We start from the raw sequence: 23,047 nt of genomic DNA, 5'->3' as shown, positions 1-23,047 counted from the left end.
AGACATGGAGGAGAGCCATTCAGCCAGAGTAGGGCTAGTCCAGAGGCCAGAGCTTGAGGGCCCTCAGAAATTAACGTCATTCTGTGGGCCCTTGGGAGACAGGACCAATTATTGGGAGTTAGGTCTTAGAGATTCCAGGGATCCCATAGTATGAGTTGTTGGCCTAAGTTATAAATTCCTATTTTCTTCTGCATCTGCTTCTATGTTTAGCACTGTTATAAGATCATGCTAGTGTGCATGCATTCTACATCGCTTCAGTCCTGTCCAGCTCTTTGTGACTCCGTGGACCGTAGCCCACAAGGCTCCTCTGTTCATGGGATTCTCTAGGCAAGAATACTGGAGTGGGTTGCCATGCCCTCCTCCAGAGGATCTTCCCAACCCAGGGATCGAACCTGCATCTCCTATGCCTCCTGCATTGGCAGGTGGGTTCTTTACCACTGGCGCCACCTGGGAAGCCGCCAGTTTTGTGATAGACGTTTGTAAATAAAAAGGAAACTCTGGGTACCAGGAAGGAAATCGAGGCAGAGATTCAGCCTTGGAGAAACAAGACTCCCAGCTTCCCTGTCCTACACCAGGCCAACTCTTCAAGGTTTGTCTTGGATGTAACCTGGGTGAGGGTCCTCCTCTGTGTGCCCTTGCCTCCCTGTGATCCCCCCACCACGCTTTATTTTTTCTTGATTACAGACTTGTGCCCTCCTCTCAGCTTTGAGCTCCTCTGACATCAGGACCACAGAGCCCCATTCCTCTGGCCCATTGCCTAGTGAGCATTCACCAAAGGTGTGTGCTGAGTGCATGTGTGATTTTTCACGGCCTAGAAAATTTATTCCAACCTCTGAGCCCTACAGAATGATCCACTTGCTGAAAAAGTTTCTCTTTCTTTTTTTACCGCACTGCACAGCATTTGTCATTGGAGTTCCCCTATCATGGGTTGAACCTGCTCCCTCTACGCTGGAAACACAGAGGTCCAAATGACCCATTTTAAAAAATGATTGTTCAATTCTTTGTCTCCACTCCCATCATATCCTTAAACCAGCCAAACTCCGAACTTAATGCATTTGACCCTTAATGCATTTCCTGCCCAGTTGAAAAATCCACGTATCACTTTACACTTCCTACTTCCCTACTGCCTTATCCTTTGATCCTGGATATCTTGGGATCTACATCTGCAGATTCAACCAACTGTGGAAGGTGTAGTGGTGCAGTAGCATTTAGTGAAAAAAACTCAGGTATAAGTTGTCCTGGGGAAGTTCAAACCTGTATTGCTCAAAGGTCAGATATTCTGTTTTCCAAATAAGTCATATCAGTCATAATCAGAGAGAAAGCCTCATTTTTACTGTCTTTGCCTATGGACTCTTTGCTGTTAAAATCCTATCTGAGCCTTAATCAAATGAAATCTCTGACTCTCTTGGGTGGGGGAAGTGAGGTGGGATTACTTAGTCTGCAGTCTCTCCCTTCCTTGAAGTTCTAATGTTAATAGCTGCCCAGTGCTGCTTTGTCATTGGATTGGTTACATACTAGTTTTGTTTCTCTTACTGGTTTTCATGCTTCTTGAGAGCAAAATCATCTTCAACTTTGTTTCTTTCACAATGCCTAGTACCTGATAGGAGCAAAGTAAACCTTTTTTTACAGTTATTTATTTGTTATTTTTGGCTGTGCTGGGTCTTCTTTACTGTGTGGGCGTTTCTCTAGTTGCAAAGAGTGGGGCTACTCTTTAGTTGCGAAGCATGGGGTTCTCATTGCGGCGGCTTCTCTTGATGCAGAGACGGGCTCTAGGGCCTGTGGGCTTCAGTAGTTGAGGCTTCTGTAGTTCGGCCCTCAGGCTCTAGAGCACAGGTTTAGTAGTTGTGGTGCATGGGCTTCATTGTTCCTCAGGATGTGGGATTTTCCCAGATCTGGGATCGAATCCAGGTCTCCTGCATTGGCTGGCGGATTCTTTACCACTGAGCCACCAAGGAAGCCCTCAAATGTTTAAGTGAAGACGATGAGTGCCTGCACACACAGCAAGTGGCAGTTTTGAAACGAGGGGTCTCATGCAGAGACCACCTATTTGAGAGTCAGGGCTCAGAGCTGGATGTGAGAATAACCAGGACTGCATGTTGAAACTTAATTGAGTAAGGTCTCTGAGCCCCACCCAAGATTTACTGACTCAAGCTCTAGAGTCTGACATCCCCCAGATCTGTATTTCTAAACACTCTCCAGGGGATTTTTGTGCCTGCTAAAGTTTAAAAGCTTTTCCCAAGATACCATGCCAGCTGCCTTACCCTCTGTACTAATTAGGATCCTTTTGAAGCCATAGCTCCGGACACTTGAGTCATGCCTTTTGTGCTTAGCTGCTCAGTCATGTCCGACTTTTTGCGACCCAATGAACTGCAGCCTGCCAAGCTCCTCTGTTCATGGGATTCTCCAGGCAAGAATACTGGAGTGGGTTGCCATGCCCTCCATTGAATCTTCCCAACCCGATGATCAAACCCAGATCTCCCGCATTGCAGGCGGATTCTTTTCTGTCTGAGCCACCAGGGAAGCCCAAGAATACTGGAGTGGGTAGCCTATCCTTTCTGCAGGGGAACTTCCTAAGCCAGGAATTGAACTGGGGTCTCCTGCATTGAAGGTGGATTCTTTACCAGCTGAGCTACCAGGGAAGCCCAAGTCGTGCCTTCATCCAAGGCCAAAAGAAAGGGGGAAGTTGGTAGGCTGACTCAGTCATTTTAGCATGGGGAACGCTCCTACTCCAAGCCTCCAGACAGGCTTGCCTTTACTTCTCAACCTCCGCAGTGTGTCACGTTACTACTCATAAACCACTGTGGCAGTTGGAATGGGCTTGCCTTGGACCAGTCATTCTTTCTTCCTAGGAAAGTCCCACTTCCCTGGTTTATCAAACTCAGTCCCTCAACTCATGAAGGGTCTCTCAATGAGGAAGGAGGATGTAATAGAGATTGATTGCTAATCCTGGCAGAAATCTTGCACAATAGTCTACCTCAGCTTGATGCCAGAATAAACTGGCTCCCACAGGTGGGGTTAGATCTTGAAGCAAGGACTGGAGCTCTGCCCTTGTGGATTTGCAGCCTGCTAGCTCCTGGACTGAATGTGTGCCCTACAGCCTAGGCCAACACTCAAACGTGGGAGAAGACTGGAATCTGGAGTTTCACAGATCGTGTAAATTAACAGATCAGGCCTTCCAGGAGTAAGGTGTGCTTGCACTGGATGGTTTTGAGAACTCTACTATTCAAATAATCTTTGGCAGACATATATCCTGAGTCATATTTATGCATAACTATGTACACATGCATGTGTATAACATATTAAAAGATGTTAATGTTATGACTCCCCCTTCTATTAACAAAATTTTGCTCATTTTTTTCCCTATTACCTTATTCTTTTTTAAAGATTTTTAAAAATATGGACCATTTTTTAAAGTCTTTATTGAATTTTGTTAACATTATTACTTATGTTTTTGGTTTTTTGGCCCAGAGGCATTTGGGCTCTTAGCTTCCCCTCCAGGGATGGAACACATATCCCCTGCATTGGAAGGCAAAGTCGTAACCTCTGGACCACCAGGGAAATCCCCCATTACCTTACTGTTGGTGAAGAATCATGAATGAGAACCTCCACTTATGAAATGCCCATGGGGTGGTTTGGGAACCTTTTAGGTATCTGTAGTTGGAATCTAGAATCATTACTCTAGAGCAGTGGTTATCAAATCTGAGAATGCATCAGAATCATGTGGGGGAGCCTCTTAACTCCACCTCCAGAGTTTTGGATTCTGTAGGTCTGAGGTTGGGCCTGTGAATTTACACTTTTAGCAAATTCCCAGTTGATGGTGATGTTCCTGGTCATGGAACCACACTTTCACAACCACTTAGTTGTAGTAACTTCTTTTAGGTTGAAATACTGGTCTAGATATAATGCAAATATAAACATAGGGGAATTTTAATCATGCACACGGGATCTTCTACCTTTTTCAGATTCTTTTGTGCTCCCTATTAAAGTTGCCTGTGACCTCCTCACTGGGGCCATGCTTTGGGTGGACTTGATTCCCTGGGTTTTCTATACGTTGGTGAATCTGAGGAAGGCTTATACCTCAGAGGTGAGAAGACGGAGCGACACCCACACACTCTCCCTCCAGGCTGAACATTCATGGTGGCCTTAACTATTGGTCTTAAAACCCTGCTTTTACCTTAAGAAAGAGTGAATTTCTGATAGGGACTCAAACATAGTTGAACTTTGCGAACATTATGCCAAGTGAAATAATCTAGACACAAAAGAACAAATATATCGTTCCACCTGTATAGGATAAAATTCAAATTCATAGAGACAGAAAACAGAATGATGGTTTGCAGAGTCTGGGGTAAGGGAGAAATGATGAGTTATTATTTAATGAGTAGGAAGTTTCTACGTGGGATGATGGAGAAGTTCTGGGAATGGATAGTGGTAATGGTGTACAACGTTGTGAATGTAATCAATGCCACTGAATTTTGAAGTAAGTAGAATAAAACATAGAAAATAGGAATAAAATAAAGCAAGTATTATAGCAATGGGGAAGAGATACTCTTAACTATTAAAAACTATTAAAATGGTAAGTTTTGTCATTTTTTTTAACCACAGTTTTTTTGAAAAAATATCCTGCTTCTGTTACTGTTCTCCCAGTGGTATCTTGGGGAATTCTTGTATCAACCCATCAGAGTGCATGCTCTGTCACTCAGTCATGTCCAACTCTGCAACTCCTTGGACTGTAGCCTGCCAGGTTCCTCTGTCCATGGGATTTTCCAGGCAAGAATACTAGTGTGGGTTGCCATTTCCTCCTCCTGGGGATCTTCCCAACTCAGGGGTTGAACCCACATCTCCTGCATCTCATGCTTTGGCAGATGGATTCTTTACCACTGAGCCACGTGGGAAATCCATCAGAAATGACTGTTAAATGTTCAGGGTTTTTTCAAACTAATTGTTAAATATAGCCATTATTTAGCCACTATATATTATATATATAGCCATTAAATGAATTATATTAAGGTAGAAATATTTATCAGTAAATTATATTGAAAACACTCCATCACTTTCTAATTATTTTACCACCTTTTACTGTTACATATGTTCTTGAAGTTCTTTACATCTCTTGTGTCTGTATGGTGGAAATACTATATAATGGCATACCATTGTCTACTGATTACCAACTCTAAGTTCAGTGACACCACATAAGTAACTTGAATCATGTTGAAAATATTTACACCAAAGAAATGGCTACAGATCAGGGTTTTCTTTCCTTGGCGAGCCAGCTGTTAAGTTTATCAGCACACCCCTGGTCTTATTATGGCTCATTAGTGAGGCAGGGTTGCAGTAAGCTTGCAGGAATAAAGCACCAGCTACTTAGGATCTTCCAGCCAAATTTTCTTAAACTGAATTCTAGCTCTTTCCAAATAGCCTTGTCATTGGCTGTTTTCCCCAGGCCCAAAACAGAAGATGTTGTGGCTAAGTTTAGTGGGTGGGACGCAAAATGAGTCATATAGTAAGAGAGTTGCTTTAACCTCCTGGGCAAGAGTTTCCTCAACTGGAACATGGAAGGGGTGGGAGAAAAACTGGCAGAAAGAAAATGAAGTGATTATTCTAACAGTGGGAAAGAGCTACTTAAAAAAAATTTTTTTTATTATAAACTTTTCCCAACATACACCCAAAGTGGCAGAATAGTAAAAGGAAACCTCATGTACCTATTCATCATCCAGCCCAACGATTACAACATTTCATCAAAAAAGAGACTTTTCTAACCATTGAGGTAATAAGAAGGAATACAAAGGAAAAGATGGATAGGTATGATTTAAAAATTTTCTCCCAAAGTTTGCCTCTACTAAAAGGAAAATATGAAATTGGAAAAATGCATAATAATAAATTCTGGGTATAAAAGATGAAGTTCTATAATATGTGCATAATTCCTAGAAATGTGTTAGTAAAGCATCAGGATCCCTAAAATGGGCAAAACATGCAAGCAGATAATTCACAAAAAAGTGTATAAGTAGAAAAAGAGACAATTCAGTGTTAAACAGGTATAGCAAATGAACGTGTTTTGGCTGGCTGAGAATTGGATATCCTTGTAAATTTGGAGGACAACAGGAAATATTCATAATTATCCAGGTATTGGTATCACAAGGAATAAATAGGTCAAAAAAAGAACAAAATCTACAAAGCTAATTATAAAGATTTTAGTCATATCATAAAAAAACCTGAATAACCAAATAGTAGGGACATTGAATAAGTTATAATGTATCAGTACGATGGAAGAATATAAATTTAATAAAATAATAAATATGATTGTGTAGAATTAGGAAAATTAAGAGGAGAGAGCAGAACATAAAGTGATATACATACTGTGATTACAACTGCTGAAAGATTGGAACACACAAAAAGTGAAAGTAGATGGTATGTTTACACTTTTAAAATGGCCTCTTCAGTGCTTAGATTTGATTTAATAATTTACAAAATAAAATGAAAGGGGGAAATAGATGTGATTGCTAAAGGCCTTATACTCTCTAAAATCCTATGAAAGTTGATCTTTTTCTTTTGTAGGAAAGAGCCATAATTTTCAGCACTGCAGTGAAACATTCTGCCTGTTCCCACATGCTTGCTGGGTTTAGGAAACAAGTTTATCAGATCAGGCAGGCAACTTAAACAATAATGACTGGAGGGAAAGAGAGGTTGATAGTGACAAATAAAATTAATGCCAACTATCCCAAATCCACATTTCATTTTTACAACCAAAAAGTCCTGAGGTTGCTAAAACAGAAATAAACCAAATAATAAATTTTCTGCTGTATACATTTTATTAAAAAGTAAAGTTGTTTTTTTTTTAAGCTAACCAGTATTTTCTATTTTCTATGGTCTCTCGAGGCGTTAATATTAAATTTTTCATGATCTCTGCAGATGCTTCATTTCTTTTAGAAGGACTCCTGCTGGAGGGGGGAATAGTTGAAACCAAACAGTAGTGACAAGAATACTATTTAAATATTTGGTAAACCTTCTTATATTAGATTTGGTAAGCCCTCTTAAATACACATAAGCATTTTAAAAATCAAATCTCTTTTTATTTGGGAAGGAGGAAAAGGGTGATTGTAGAAAATTAACCTTGGCCTTGATGTTCTGAATACAGAATATTTAAGCCAAAATCTTCAGTCTCAGAGAATTTCTTATGTTATGTTATGCTAATCATTTTTCTCCTCCTATTTAGAATCCTGTTCTTCCGTCAAATATTGAGGATGCCCAATGGTTCCCTAAATGTTTCTTCTGAATAATTAAGTGAATTATTTTCAGGGATAAGCTTTGCCTTTACACATTCCAAGGCAATCGTTCTTTTGTCATAGACCCATACTGTGTTTTTCTTTCTTTTTTTAAAAAAATGGGGGAAATGAAGTCACCAAGAAGATAAATAATTTTCTTGATGAGATTTAAAAGAGATATCTGAGATAATTATTCATATAAAGTATTTAGAACAATGTCTGCCACAATACAATATATGCTCAACAGTAGCTATTATAATTATTATTAACCTTAAAAAGGAACGGATGTGTCAGTTGAATTGAGGTGCATGAACCCAGAGCCTCTTATACAGAGTCAAGTAAGTCAAGAAAGAGTAAAATAAGTATCCTATATTAACACACATGTATATGGAATCTAGGAAAATGGTACTAATGAACCTATTTGCAGGGCAGGAATAGAGACACAGACGTAGAGAACAAACTTGCAGACACAACAGGGGAAGGAGAGGGTTGGTTGAATGGAGAGGGTAGCATTGACATATATACACTAGCATGTGTAAACTGGAAAGCTAGTGGGAAGTTGCTGTAAATCACAGAGCCCAGCCTGCAGCTCTGTGACCACCTAGAGGGGCTAGATGGTGGGGAGGGAGAGGGGGAGCGAGGCTCAAAAGGGAGGGGATGTATATATACATACACTTATGGCTGATTTGCACTGTTGTGCGGCAGAAGCCAGTACAACTTTGTAAAGCAGTTAGCCTCCAATTAAAAATAAAGAAGAAATTTAAAAATTAGTATTACCCAAGATATGTGTAGATCAGTGCTATGTGATAGAAATATAAAGTGAGCCACAAATGTAAGTTTGAATTATCTAGTAGTGCAGTAGCACATTTTAAAAAATAAAAATGAGACAGGTGAAATGAATAATATCAATTATCCTACCCAGTAGATCCAAAGTTTTCTTCCCTTGTGGCAAACGAAAGTGGTAGTGTCGGAGAAGGCAATGGCACCCCACTCCAGTACTCTTGCCTGGAAAATCCCATGGATGGAAGAGCCTGGTAGGCTGCAGTCCATGGGGTCGCTAAGAGTCGGACACGGCTGAGCGACTTCCCTTTCACTTTTCACTGAAAAGTGCATTGGAGAAGGAAATGGCAACCCACTCCAGTGTTCTTGCCTGGAGAATCCCAGGGACGGGGGAGCCTGGTAGGCTACTGTCTATGGGGTCGCACAGAGTCGGACACGACTGAAGTGACTTAGCATAGTGTTGGTGAGGAAAAGCCTGGGCTGTGTGTAATAACTCTTTTCCTGCTGCTGCTGCTAAGCCATTTCCTCCTCCAATGCGTGAAGTGAAAAGTGAAAGTGAAGTTGCTCAGTCGTGTCCGACTCTTAGCGACCCCATGGACTGCAGCCTACCAGGCTCCTCCGTCCATGGGATTTTCCAGGCAAGAGTGCTGGAGTGGGGTGCCATTGCCTTCTCCAACTCTTTTCCTACCTGTAGGCAAATAAAACCTAACAGGACAATAGGAAGCCTGGCCACTCACCGCCTCTTTGCCGGTCACTCCCCTCTGGGACTTGAGTTTCTCATTCAGGTCCTGTCTGTCTCCTCCTTCCAGCCTCACAAGAATTCTGTAAGGAAAGATGGAGTGGACTTTAGTTTCTCTGGGACAGATTATAAAAGAAAGACCAAATGTTAGATTGAGGATTCCTTTTTCTGATGAGGTGCTCTTCTTCTTTACCCCTGAGACCTATTATGGCTGAGACGAGAGAGAAGATCAGGAGTACTGGTCTGCCCTGGAACTGGGGTCTCAGGATATGGTGGCCTATAGTTTATGATTCATAAGGAGGGATCTGGGTGACCTGGATGCAGGTGGACATACAGCCTTGGAATTGGGGATCTCAGAATATGGTGGCCTGTAGTTTGTGATTCATAAGGAGGGATCCAGGTGACCTGGGTGCAGATGGACATACAGAAACTCTAGTGGTAAAAGAGACAAAAACTGGAGATCAACACCAGTAGCTTATGATCATCTGGTTGGGGTTCCTATGTGAACAGTTAGTGCGATTCCTGTCTTAGAGGCTTACTTGCCCAGAATAATTTACTTACGGTATTTTTGAAGGAGGAAAATGGAATTAAGTGACCTTTCACGTTTCTTTGAGGGCCTCTGATTTTAAAGTAACTTGCGAAATGGAGTGGGAAAAACAGTGTAACCTGTGGCAAAGCTTAACTATGCTGGACAGGTTTTTCTCTTTGCATAGCTGTTATCCCTGAGGAGACGTGGCTTTACCCATGATGCTTTGCAGAAGCTGTATGGATTTTTGGATTCCACTGAGTTGGATTTTGCCTCTGAGAGGACATTGCTAAAGGAAGACACACAGTGGCAGGCTTTACCTGAGAGGCCACCCTCAGCCTGCAAAGCTGTATACCTGTGTATTATCTATCATATACTTTTGGCTGTAGACATATTTATTATTGTATTGAAGTATTAATTACATATGATAAAATGCACAGATCTTAAGTGCTTAGTTCAGTGAGGTGTTTTTTCTTAAGGGGTTCACTTTTAAAAATTGCTTCTTTTTATTTTATTTTTAAAATTTTCTTTCTCTTTGTTGTTTGTTGTTGTCGTTTAGTCACTAAGTCATGTCCAACTCTTTCGCAACCCCATGGACTGTAGCCTCCCAGGCTCCTCTGTCCATGGGATTTCCCAGCCAAGAATACCGTAAAAATTATTTTTAAAAATTGTGGTAAAATACACATAAGAAAAAGCTTACCATTTTAACTATTTCTAAGTATTCAGTTGGGTAGTGTAAATATAGTTACATTGTTTTGCAACCATCAGTACCACGCTTTTCATCTTGTGGAACTGAAATTCTATACCTGCTAGACTGTAATTCCTTCTCACCCCTTCTTCGACCTCCGGCACTACCATCCTACATGAGTTTGACTACTCTAAGTTCTCAATATAAGTGGAATCATATTGTAGTGATCTTTTGGTGTCTGGCTATTTCACTTAGCATAATGTCCTCAAAGTCCATGTCAAATTTCTTTTCAAGGCTGAATAATACTCTGTTGTATGTACCACATTTTGTTTATGCATTCATCTATCAGTTGACACATGGGTTGCTTCCATCTTTTGGTTTGTTTGAATAATCCTGCTGTGAACGTGAGTGTACAAATATTGAGTCCCTGCTTTCAATTTTTTGGAAAGACTATGTATATTAATATGTATGTATCTCCTGGGGAGATGGCAATGGCACCCCACTCCAGCACTCTTGCCTGGAAAATCCCATGGATGGAGGAGCCTGGTGGGCTACAGTCCATGGGGTCCCTAAGAGTCGGACGTTACTGAGTGACTTCACTTTTCACTTTCATGCATTGGAGAAGGAAATGGCAACCCACTCCAGTGTTCTTTCCTGGAGAATCCCAGGGCCAGGGGAGCCTGGTGGGCTGCCGTCTATGGGGTCGCACAGAGTTGGACACGACTGAAGCGACTTAGCAGCATGTATCTCCAGATTGTATATACCTGGAATATATACCCATAAATGAAACTGGGGATCACATAGTAATTATTATATTTTTAACTTTTGAAGGAAGTACCATGCTGCTTTCTATAGTGGCTATACTATTTTACACTCCTACCAGCAGTACACAAGGGATCCAATTTCTCCACAACATCACTGACACTTGTTATTTTCTGATTTGTTTTGTTTTGATACTAGCCATCCTATTGGGTGTGAAGTGAGTTCAATATATTTTGACAAAGTGTACAGTTGGGTACCACTGCCTCAATCAAGATAAGGAACATTTCAGTCACACCCTAAAGTTCCTTCCCTCACACTCCTGTGCAGGTAGGCCCCTCACCTCACCACTACCCCCAATCCCTGACCCTAGGCAACCACTTTTGTGCTTTCTGGCATTATACATTAGCTTGGTTTTTTTTCGGCTTCATTCACTCAGAATAATGTTTTAGAGATTCACTCGTCTTATCACTGTATCAGTCGTTTGCTGAAAAGTACTCCATTGCATGAATATTCTGCAATCTGTCCATTTATCTGTTGATGGGCATTTGAGTTGTCTCCGGTTGCAGCAGTCAGTGTGAGTATGGTTCATGTGAACACTCTTGCCCATGTTTTCTTATGGATATGGGTTTTCACTTATCTTAGGTAAATAAGATGGAATTGCTGAGTCAAAAGGAAGATTCATGTTTAACTTTAATAGAAACTGCCAAATAGTTCTCTCAAGTTTACAGTGTTTGAAAGTTTCAGTTGCTCTACCTCTTCTCTAACATTTCTTTATTTATTTTTAAATGTATTTTTCACTGTGCTGGGTCTTTGTGGTGCGTGGGCATTTCTGTAGTTGAGGTGCACAGGTTTGGTTGCCCCACGGCACGTGGAGTAGTACACAGGGATCAAACCTGCGTCTCCTACATTGGAAGGCGGATTCATAACCACAGGACCACCAGGGAAGTCCCTCTCTAACATTTAATAGTGTCCTCTTTTTGTTTCTTCCCTTTTTTTAAAAAAACCATTTTAAGGGATGTGAATGGTATCTTATTTTGCTTTTAATTTGTGTTTTCTGCATAACCAGTAATGAGCACCTTTTCATATACTTACTGATCATTCGTATGTTTTCTTTTGTGAAGTGTCTTAAGTCTTTCGCCCATTTAAGAACTTGCTGTGTTCATCTTTGTGTTATGACTTTTAGTTCTTTATATATTCTCAGCTCAAGTCCTTTATCAGATATACGTGCTGTGAATATTTTCCCCCAATCTATGGCTTTTCTTTTAGTGAGAATAAAAAAGTTGATTTTCTTTTAGTGAGAATAAAAGACACTTTTCTGGGGCTTCCCTGGTGGCTCAGCCGGTAAAGCGTCTCCCTGCAATACAGGAGACCCGGGTTCGATTCCTGGGTCGGGAAAATAATGTCTTTTACTGAGCAAATCTTTTTAATTTTGATGAATCTTACTTATATTGACTTTTATAGCTTGTGCTATTTTGTGTCCTAAGAAATCTCTGCTTACCTTAAGGTTTCAAGATAGAGAATATATTTTCCTCTGTGGTTAGAAAGTAAACCCCAGAGGGACTGCAGTAATTGAATCTATGCTAATGCTTCCTTAGAGAATACCAGGGGGCTTAGAAACAAGGCAAGAGGAGACCCCCTGGGGAAGAGGGCCCTTCTTGAAGACTAGGCCTTCTGGAAGCCGGAGGAGCCAAGGCAGACATAGTCCTATGGCTGCAGGAGCAGCCAGTTCAGTTAAAGTCAACAGGCATTTCTTACAGCTCCACTATGTGCAAGGCACTGCTAAGAATTAAGAGCAGGAAACTAGGGGCCCAGGATGGGAGTCTGGTAAGCAGATTCCAGGGAAGATGCTGTCTTAGAATTCAGACAACTCTGAAAACAATGATGATGTCGGAGGACAGACACACACAGAGGACCCCATCAACTTGGTGGCCAAAAGGATCTTAAGGGAAATCTGGTTTAAAAGGTTGTAGATGTGAAAGCCTGAACTCTGTACACCACAGATATTTTTAATATGGGTGGAGTTGGTAACCCACCCCTAAAACAGCTCATTAAACTGGTATGTTGGAATATGTGTATGTGGTGGATAAAGGTTACTCAGAGAGAATAGTAATAAAAAGAATAGCTAACATTTGTTGAGTACAAAATATGTATGAGATTCTAAGTACTTGATATGATGCAATAACTTGATTCATCTTTGCCACAACCCTTCCTATGAAGTTACTATTATTATGAATTCCATGTTATCAATGAGGAAATTCATCGAAGTACAGAGAGATTATAACTTACTCCAAATCATACAGTGAGGAAGTATGTGTGGGAGAGTTATAAACCCAAGTGGTTGGCGTCCAGGCTTCAGCATCTTGGTTACAGAGGAAAGATGGTGTCAAAGGAAGGATGGCTCCAAGGAAGGAGGAGGTCCTGTCTGAGATGGGCAGCTAGGCTGTGGCGTTGGCCACGCCACCCTCAGGTTTGGACCTTCCACTGCTGTTTCCTATTAGAGGGCGGCATGGATTTGCCCTCACTAGCGTGAACCTGTCCCACCGTGCTACTAGCACTGCCAGACCTGGGTCAGGGAGGGAATCTGCCAGAGTCCAGCTCCAGCAGCCAGGGATTCAACCTGAAAGGGTGAGCAGCGTCGACGAGAGAAACTGAGGCAGCCTCTCATTTTACTTGGACTGCCTGTTTATTTCAAGCTTAGGATTCTCTTTTATACTTTTACAAAAGCAGTAGGTCAGAGGTTTGATATTTTTAGTTCTCATGGACCCAGATTTATTTTTCTCCAAAAATCATTGTTGCCGCTCAAAAGGAGTTCCTTCCTCAGCAATTTTCTTATCTACTTTTTCTCATGTGTCCTTGTGAATACACTGTAACTTATGCTAATGTCTGGGCTGCATACCGCATTCCTCAGTTTAATTCTTATCTTTCTAAGTCCTGTTTGCCCCTAGTATCCTAAGCTCACCATTTCTTAGAAAGGGCTTCTAGCTAATAATATCTCTAAAGTCCCTAATTTCTATAAGCTATAGTAGAATATGCTAACATTACAGCACTCCTATATATTTAGCTTCTAACTATTTTAATTATTCCTAAACCCTAAATTCAGCAAACTCCTTTGCCATAAACACTTTTCTCACAAATGGGCTTCAGATAGCAATCCCTCCCATGGCCTCAAGTTGCGGCCTGTGTGCTCACCCTGGAACACTTTTTTGTAAAAGTCCTTGAACAAATGTCAGTGGTTAACTTTATGAATTATTCTTTGAGCACAGCTGCAGAAGGCTTTATGCCTTCTCGTGCTCCTCTCAAAAACAATAAGCACCTTAATATTCTCTTCAGTCAACTCAGCCGAGGAAAGGGAAAAACAAGTCAGAATCACAAAGCCTAACTCCTTCATTCCGGGTCCGTGCCTACGGATCAAAGAGAGGGGGTTTAGGGCCGTGCCTCCACTTTGTCAGTAATGCCTAACGTGGCTCCCGACAGGAATCCACACGTTATTATCACACGTGTTACCCAGAGGCAGGTCTACCGCCTAACGTGTAGACGGGGCTGTTTCCCGTCTCCAGGGAGGCTGGGGCTGGGCACTGTCTGTAGCCTTCTCTACTCTTAACATCGGACCATGATGGCAATGTGCTCTTTCTGGGGCAGGCGTTTCCACTCCATTTCTGCTCCTGCTTTCTTTGTGTAGTTACAGCACAGCCCGGGAATTGCTTTGTCAGCTGTTTGCTAGACATTTTGATCTGAATTAGGGGAACATCAACTCTGAGAGATCAAAAGAATAGTTGTGTTTCAAGCCTGGAGGGGCGCTGCCTCTAATCGCGTAAGTAAACTGCCATCTGGGGCTTGAGCAAACATGTCAGAGCTGCGCCAAACCCTATGTTAGACTTTGAATGAAAGCCCGTACTGTTTTCGGTTCATAGCATAAGCTGGAAGAGTTATTCCTAGCAGCCCTTCTTTCTCTCCCTACTGGTGTACCCTGGACAGTCTAAACATTGCTGATGTTAGGATAAACATAATCAAATGGTTCCAGTATTTCTAGCCTTTGACTGTCTCCATGGCATGATGCATCAGTCAGTCTCTGAAGAGGCAGCACCGAGGGTACTTTACAATTGTGGGTGGAACCCATCCAACTGTGTACAGGATGCTCGGCCCTGTCATGGAGGGGAGGGGCACAGAATGTGCCCGGATGGGGTTTGGATGGAAACACTGAGTACCTCGCAGCTGGAGATGACATGACTCTGGCCATGTGTTGGCTCCAAGAGACACTGTCACAGAGCCATGTTGCCTTGTTCTTCCACTGGAAAGGTTGGATGGCTGAACCAGGGCAGGGGCATGTGGGGTTAGAAACATGCTCTTTAAAGAGCCACCACTCTTGATTGGGTGCTGTCTGCCAAAGTGGGGTCCAGTGTTCAGCAGATAGGTCCGGGAGGAGTGTTTTTGTTGTTGTGTTGTTTTTTCCATCCAGCTTGTTAAAGATACAAAGAAAAAGAAAGCATTTACTCAGCAAAAGATGTGACAATTTGAAGTTTTGATTCCATTGTTACTCCTAAAAGCTTCTATCACTGACACCTGCCTTAGTGTATAATTATACACGTGTGTAAAGACACATGCATTTAGCATGGTATAGCATGAAGATCTGGAGAAGGCAATGGTACCCTACTCCAGTACTCTTGCCTGGAAAATCCCATGGACGGAGGAGCCTGGTAGGCTGCAGTCCATGAAGTCGCTAAGAGTTGGACACGACTGAGCGACTTCACTTTCACTTTTCACTTCATGCATTGGAGAAGGAAATGGCAACCCACTCCAGTGTTCTTGCCTGGAGAATCCCAGGGCCGGGGGAGCCTGGTGGGCTGCCGTCTATGGGGTCACACAGAGTCGGACACGACTGAAGCAACTTAGCAGCAGTAGCAGCAGCAGCATGAAGGTCTCTAGAGTAATGGCTATGACTGAAAACATAGCTCCTACCACCTACAACATGAGTGACTTTGGGCATTATGCTTAACTTTTCTCAAATTTAAGTTATCCTGCCCAATTCACTGGACAGTGAGAAGAGGAAGCAATATAGTGTTGATAAATCACCTGTGTGCTTAGTCGTTCAGTCATGACCGACTCTTTGCGACCCCATGGACTGTAGCATGCCGGGCTCCTCTGTGCGTGGTGATTCTCCAGGCAAGAATACTGGAGTGGGTTGCCATGCCATCCTCCAGGGGAATCTTCCCAATCCAGAGATCGAACCCAGGTCTCCCACATTGCAGGCAGATTTGCAGGCAGATTCTTTACTATCTAAGCCACCAGGGAAGCCCATGATAAAGCACCTAAACACTCAATGTAACTAGATGGTCAGTAAATACTTATTTAAAAATAAAGCCCATTTAACTCCAGCACACCTAACATGGAATACAAGGCCAGCTTTCCTGATGCTGAGCCACTGAGCAGTGACAGAGGCTACCCCTTGGAGGAGTGAGCCCCATGACCAGAAGGAGGAGACCAAAGGCTGGAGATGAACGTTCAGAAAGGGTGTAGAGTCCTTGCAACGGGAAGGATGTTCAGCAGAGTTCTTGCCAACCACTACCAGAATTTTTTTCTGTTAGGCTACTCTTGAACAGACAAGGCATGGGGTAATTTTCGAGATGAAGGTGACAAATGGAGAGATTAAGGTTCCTTTTAGCACCTAGAATGGTACCTGGCCTGGGGCAGGCATTCAGATCATGACTGTTGAATGACTGAGATGAAACCTCAGTGAAACTATCCTGTTAGTTCCATGATTGCGAGTAGTGTTAGCAGTGCATCGCTTCTTGTTTCTATGCTAATTAGCCTGTGAGGAGGAGGGGAATCCAAACAATTTGTCTGCAATTAAAAGGCAAAATAATTTAAAAACACCTCCACCATCAAAAAGCCAGCCGACCAGAATTCCAAAGATCTCTAGTCGACAGGTGGCCCTTGGAGTCACTCGGAGAATGAGAGAAAATTACTTAAGAAAATTGGAAACTTTATACTATGAAAACTGAAAACAGTATCCAGAGAAATATTTATAAAATTTATTAGAATATGCATTGATTTGTGCCTGGGGAAACTGAGGTATTAATGTGAAGTAGAAAGATGTTTAGGAGGGCAGATGGTTAACTAAGAGCACAGGGCCCAGCCAGCTCTCCCAGCAATCATTAAGGCCTTCTCATTACTCTCTGTATTTTTCTAATCTTATCTCTTAATACAATATAGAATTCGCCATAAACAACTTTCATTATTGTATTATCCATCTGGTTTGTAGAGTGGAGATAATGTCAGGACTCCAAAGGTTAGGTAGATTAAGGTCATGTAGAGGAGTGTTTAATACATGTGCTTCCTTCCTTCTCCCTGCCTTTTGGACAAAGGAGTCATTGGAGTAGAAAACTTGAATAGACTTGGGCATGATGTGGGAACGAATGGTAGAGAAAGAGTGGGGATGTTTTAAATTATATGTAAAATGTGTTTTTTAATTATTTGTGGATTGAAATTATTATTACTGTTCCAACAGTGCTGTGAATAAGTGGCTAAAATTTGGACAAAAGACTGTTAATAAGTTACTTGCCAGATGGTGGGTTGAAAGAGATTCTTCTCTAAGAATTGCTTAGCAAGCAAGTCTTCAACTTTGCCTTCGCTTAGCCTACACACTTTGCTTGGATTAAATGTTTAAAAATAAAAAACCCCATCCAGGGAACAAAATTTCCTTTAACTTTAGAAGAATCAAGGATCCAAGGAAGAAGAGTTGCTTTCATGTTCCTATTTCATAGACAGTTTTGAAAAGCCTTTAGTGCCTGGGTGGGGCCCAGTTGCACTCTCCACAAGTCCAGAGACTAAAAGTTTAAATTTGTCATCCTCTGGGATTTAAAGTGAAACCATGTACCAAAGAAAAATGGTGAATGAGTCACTCACATGTGATCTTCCAGGGAGGAGAAGGATTCAGTATAAGAATGTGTCACAAGGCCATCAGACCCCTTCACAGTGAAGGGTAAGTTCTGGTCTTGGGTCAGTGTTGTGCATCTGAACGGAGAACAACTGCCAAGTTATGCTGGGGTCTCAAAGGAAGCATCTGGTCACAGGGTGAATTCACCATGGTGTCGCGTCTAGAAAGACCAGAGAAATTGTATTTGTTAGCACATCAAGAAGGGGTTCATCTCTTAGGGACAGGTTCATATTTATAGGCTTATCACTCATAGGCACTTACATGCTTGCACACATGGTTAATTTATTTATTTATGTTGAGAAATATAACTGTTACTTAGGAAAAAATCCGTATACTGCAGTACTTTGTAGAGAGGTCCACATGGGAAGCCAAACCCCAAGGTTCCTTGGCAATCAAGGAATCAGAGGAAGAGTTTTAGATGGATAAAAGTCATCTTCACAGTGGGGAAATATCTGACGCCTAGAACATTGATCCTGGGGCCAAGCCAGCCTTTCTTGAGGACAGGCTTTCGATAAACATTTTAGAGTAAACCTCGGTGATGGTTTTGGGTTGAGCTTGCTGTTGGACAGAATTTTTCCTTAAATATGTCTAACAGCTTTTGGCCAGCTGGCTTCATCTTGGGAGCCATTCTTCCTCCTTAGATGAGTTTGCATATCGTTGTTTTGATGATTATTTACTGATTTTACTAGTCAATCTCATTTGCCTGCTGTCCAAAGTCTGGGTGGGTGGGGAGGAATGTATCACACTGCTGTCTGCATGGCCTCCTGCAGTATTACCAGGAGTGGGCCTTGTTCATGCATCTGCAGTCTGCTGTAAGGACTTAAGAAACTTCATGCTTGAGTCAGCACTGGGTTGCCAATTTCTGGCAGTGATATAATAGGGCAGTATGTGGACTAGTGTAATAGTTGTCCTTCTGAACATCCTATAGAAAAACAATAGGGTGTGTTCCTGACATACCTAATTTTTCTTTATGAATTCATTGTAAATTATTTCTGAAAGTACATGTAATCTTAACCTGAAACAGATTGAATTTATTTATAGCTTAAGGCTTCCCAGGTGGCTCAGTGGTAAAGATTCCACCTGCTGAGCAGGAGGCATGGATGGGTTCAATCCCTGGGTTGGGAAACCCACTGCAGTATTCTTGCCTGGAAAATTCCATGGACAGAAAAGCCTGGTGGGTTACAGGCCATGGGGTTGCAGAGTCGGACACGACTTAGTGGCTAAACAACAATTTACAGCATATTACTCCCTTATGCAAAGGAATATGTATTCCCTTGGGATAAGTCTCTTATGTTGAGTTACCAGCTTTCAGTTGCTCTAAAACTATGTCCTAAAATCCTCGAGAGCCCTGTCCTGAGCCTTAGGTGTCTGTTTCTCTCTGTTTAGTTGCTCAGTCGTGTCCAACTCTTTACGACCCCATAGACTATTGCCTGCTAGGCTTCTCTATCCATGGGATTTTTCAGGCAAGAATTAGAGTGGGTTGCCATTTCCTCCTCCAGGGGATATTCCTGGCCCAGGGATCAAACCCACGTCTCCAGTGTCTCATGCATTGCAGGCAGATTCTTTTCCACTGAGCCATCGGGGAAGCCCTAGGTGAGGAGTTCACATATTACAAAAAAGATGCAGGTTCCCACCCACATATTGGTTTTTTAAAAGACATCTCAAACATATGGTCTCTTCAGGCTTCATCTTTCCATCTTGAAGAGTCCTGATGCTTTTAAGGTCGTTTGAGCTATGCCCCAAACTGAATGTGTCTGCATTTCCCAGATGTAAAGTTTGAGGCACAGTTGCTAATAATTTGCCCCTCCCCTGACCCTTGAGCTGCAAAAGGAGCTTATAGAACCTCAAAGTTGTATACAACAACAGAGTCTGGGTCACTGTGAACTTGGTCATACTGATCAGCTTATGGTATTGTAGGCTGGCCCTCAGAGAGAGAGAGCAAAAGAATCAAGGAGGCTGAGGCAGAAAAGGTTCTTTAGAGTAGTTGTCCCCAACCTCTTTGGCACCAGGGACTGGTTTCATGGAAGACAGTTTTTCCATGGACTGGAAGCGGGGGGGCGGGTGGCGATGGTTTTGGGATGATTCCAGGACATTACATTTACTGTTTGTTTTATTTCTATTATTATATCAGCTCCACCTCGGATCATCAGGCACTAGATCCCAGAGGTTGGGGGTCCCTTGCTATAAGAATCCTTGGCTCTATACGTGGACATGTGGGCGAGCTTTTACAGATGGAAAAGGGCCTTTCATCTTCTGGGGGCTGATGGTTCTGTGGAATTGAGAAGAGGCCTACAGCAATTCTGTGTTGCGGGACGGATGTGTTCAATTCCTTCCCCATGCTATGCTAAGTCGCTTCAGTCATGTCTGACTCTGTGTGACCCCATAGATGGCAGCCCACCAGGCTCCCCCATCCCTGGGATTCTCCAGGCAAGAACACTGGAGTGGGTTGCCATTTCCTTCTCCAATGCATGAAAGTGAAAAGTGAAAGGGAAGTCGCTCAGTCATGTCTGACTCTTGGCGACCCCATGGACTGCAGCCTACCAGGCTCCTCCGTCCATGGGATTTTCCAGGCAAGAGTACTGGAGTGGGGTGCCATTGCCTTCTCCAATTCCTTCCCTACTCCTGCCTAATTATTGAGGTGCCAGGTACTGTGCTAGTCAGCATTTGTGTGGGTTCACTTTACACGTATTATCTGCTATCTAATCAAAGAATCAAAGGGTGCCATTGACTGCATTCGTTTCTAAAATCTATTTAGAAACTCAGTTGATACTAGTAAATAATAAATACACAACAGCTGTTTTTATATAAATGGACTTACTCTGTGTGCTGTCCAAGTTTTAAAATACATTGTCTGGCTAAAAGCACCCTGTGTTCAAATGTGACACAGCTTCTTCCTGTGGTAAAATATTTCTAGCTCACTGAATAATGACTCTCAGTATTTCCAGAAGGCTTTGCTCAAACCACCACTGAAATCTGAATTTTATAGAATGTTTGTGTGTCATGAAATACAATTCCTTTGATTTTTGGTCGACTGTTGAAAATGTTAAAAATGTTTCTCGCTGATAGACTGTTTAAAATTAGAATGTGGCCCCTGAGCTGAAGTTTGTTGATCCCTGTTCTGTACCATTATCCTATTGTATTTTCATCTTACTGGTATCAAATTGTCTTATGTAGTCATCTCTTTATTTGTTGTCAGTCTTTCCTGAAACAAGGTAAGCTCCTTGAAGGCAGGTTCCTTGTCTTATTCACCATATTATCTCTATCAATGAAAACAATGACTGAGATATAGAGGTGTGTTACGAATATTTAGTGATTGAATGTATAAATTCAGATAATTCAGGAGCCACTAATTCCAGTAACGTCTTCCTTCCAAAAAAGTCATGTGTAAATCCTATCCCAGGGTCCACATCTGCCCAGATCTTTGCCTTTTTTAGTACAGATCTTTGTTCCTGTACTATTAATAGTATCTCAAGCCTTCCTGACTCCTTGGCTTTGACTCTAGTCTACCCTCTAGTATAGTAACTTGCTAAAGTATGTTTTGTCTTACTTTATTTCTCTGCAAAACCCAACCCTTTCACTGTTTCTCCACTGCCTACATTATAAGTCAAACTCCTCAGATGGACAGGGCCCTTGATAATCAATTCTCTGCCTGCTTTTCCACCCATAACTCTGAGCCTTCCCTGGAAGGAGCCCTCTGCTCCAGCAGCCTCGCCCTGAAGCCACGGCTCATCCCCACCTCTTCACCTTTGCTCAGTCGGTGCCTCAGAGCCAGTTGACACTTCCCGCAGGAAGGGATTGACCCCCCAGGAAGGGATTGACCCCCCAGGTCAAACGGGATAAGTCTGCAGTGAGTGATGGGAAACAAGGAAGTAGAAGCTGAGCCTCAGAAAGTGGAAGATGAAGAGTGCCTGTGGCCCAGCAGGACTCAGTTGGTGATAAAGTTGGCCAAGAAGGATGCAGTTACTCTGGGGGAGTGATAGAACAAGGCTCCGTGGCAGGATTGGGCTTCCCTGGTGGCCGAGCAGTAAAGAATCCACCTGCCAATGTAGGAGGTGTGTGTTCAATCCCTGCGTCAGGAAAATTCCCCTGGAGAAGAAAATGGCAAACCACTCCAGTATTCTTGCCTGGGAAATCCCATAGCCAGAGGAGCCTGGTGGGCTACAGTCCATGGCGTTGCAAAGAATCGGACACAACTTGGTGACTAAACAATAATAACCACCTGACAGGGTTATATCTAGGCCAGTGATTTTCAAACCGCTGTGCAGACGGATATTCTGGGAATCTTGTTAAAATGCAGATTCTTGCAGTAGGTCTGGAGTGGGGACCTGGGATTCTGCATTTTAAAGAGCTCATAGGCGATGCCCATGCTTCTGGTTCTGGGATAATTCTTTGAGTTCAAGGATCTCACTAAATGCTCAGAAAAGGAGCCTTTTCTGTAGGACCTGAATGTGAAAACAGGAAGCCAGTGGGTCTGCCCCTCAGAGGCTCGTCTACAATAAAGACATTTTTTGCATTCTAAATGACTGAATACATGTGTGATGGCTCAAGGCTTCTTAATGGAGGAGGTGCTGAAGAACTGAGGGCAAAGTGTGTAAGGCTGTAGCTTAAAGGGGAGAAGCACTTTTAAGTCCTGAGATGGTGGCAGTGACAGTGGCCATTGGGAAAAAGAAAGGTCTAATGTGAGTTGGGCCAGTGGCCTATTATCTTATACAAATGCTTGTGCGCGCGCACGCACACACACACACACACACACACACACACACACACACGATTCATTCAGGGTAAAGGCTGGAGTGCAGCACTTTTTTCCCCGATGTAGTCAGATTATCTTTTGTCTCCAAGAGGCAACTCTTCTGATCCACTAACACTTCCAGTTTAGAATCTAGGCTTGGCTTGAGTTCAAGTAATGTAGCTCATCCTAACTAAGCAAGAGGGATCATTTCTGTAATGTGTTATCTCCAAGCAGAAGAGCAGCTAGGAGACTGGCATAATTCACTTGCCTCTTAGAACAGTTTCTCTTTAATGATTAGCTTGGTTCTTGTCTCTTTAGCTAATCAATAGCTGCCCTCTTGATGAAATTGGGTGTTATTTCCCTGTGGCTTAACTTTGTGCAAACTGTGAGTTATCTTGATTAATGATTTTAATGACAGTTCTCTCATCCCCTCTGCTTTTATCACACAGGAACTTCTGCTTGACTGACCGACCCTGACCCTGACATAGCGTCATAGTCATGGTAAGTTGGGGATGGGCTTCACCCTCCCTGGTGCCAGCCCCAGACAGGTACAGGATGTGTAATCAGGGCCTGCTGTCTTATACAAAGGGTTGTTTGCTCAACAGAGGGGAGGGAGGAGGAAATGGA

At 42.5% G+C, this 23,047-nt stretch overlaps 1 protein-coding gene across 1 annotated transcript in view; it reads left to right on the top strand.

Moving 5' to 3' along the window:
- Positions 1 to 23,047, top strand: part of ANXA4 (annexin A4) — a 73,033-nt gene that overhangs the window by 3,338 nt on the left and 46,648 nt on the right. Inside the window, exon 2 of the mRNA XM_010845303.1 lies at positions 22,870 to 22,921. Within this exon, the coding sequence (XP_010843605.1) occupies positions 22,919 to 22,921 (3 nt within the window). The 5' untranslated portion in view covers positions 22,870 to 22,918. The remainder of the gene's footprint in view (positions 1 to 22,869; positions 22,922 to 23,047) is intronic.

Source organism: Bison bison, unplaced genomic scaffold (genome assembly GCF_000754665.1).
Source record: "Bison bison bison isolate TAMUID 2011002044 unplaced genomic scaffold, Bison_UMD1.0 scf7180017864215, whole genome shotgun sequence".
Taxonomy (NCBI): Eukaryota; Metazoa; Chordata; class Mammalia; order Artiodactyla; family Bovidae; genus Bison; species Bison bison.
This window is presented reverse-complemented; position numbering and strand designations above follow the sequence as displayed.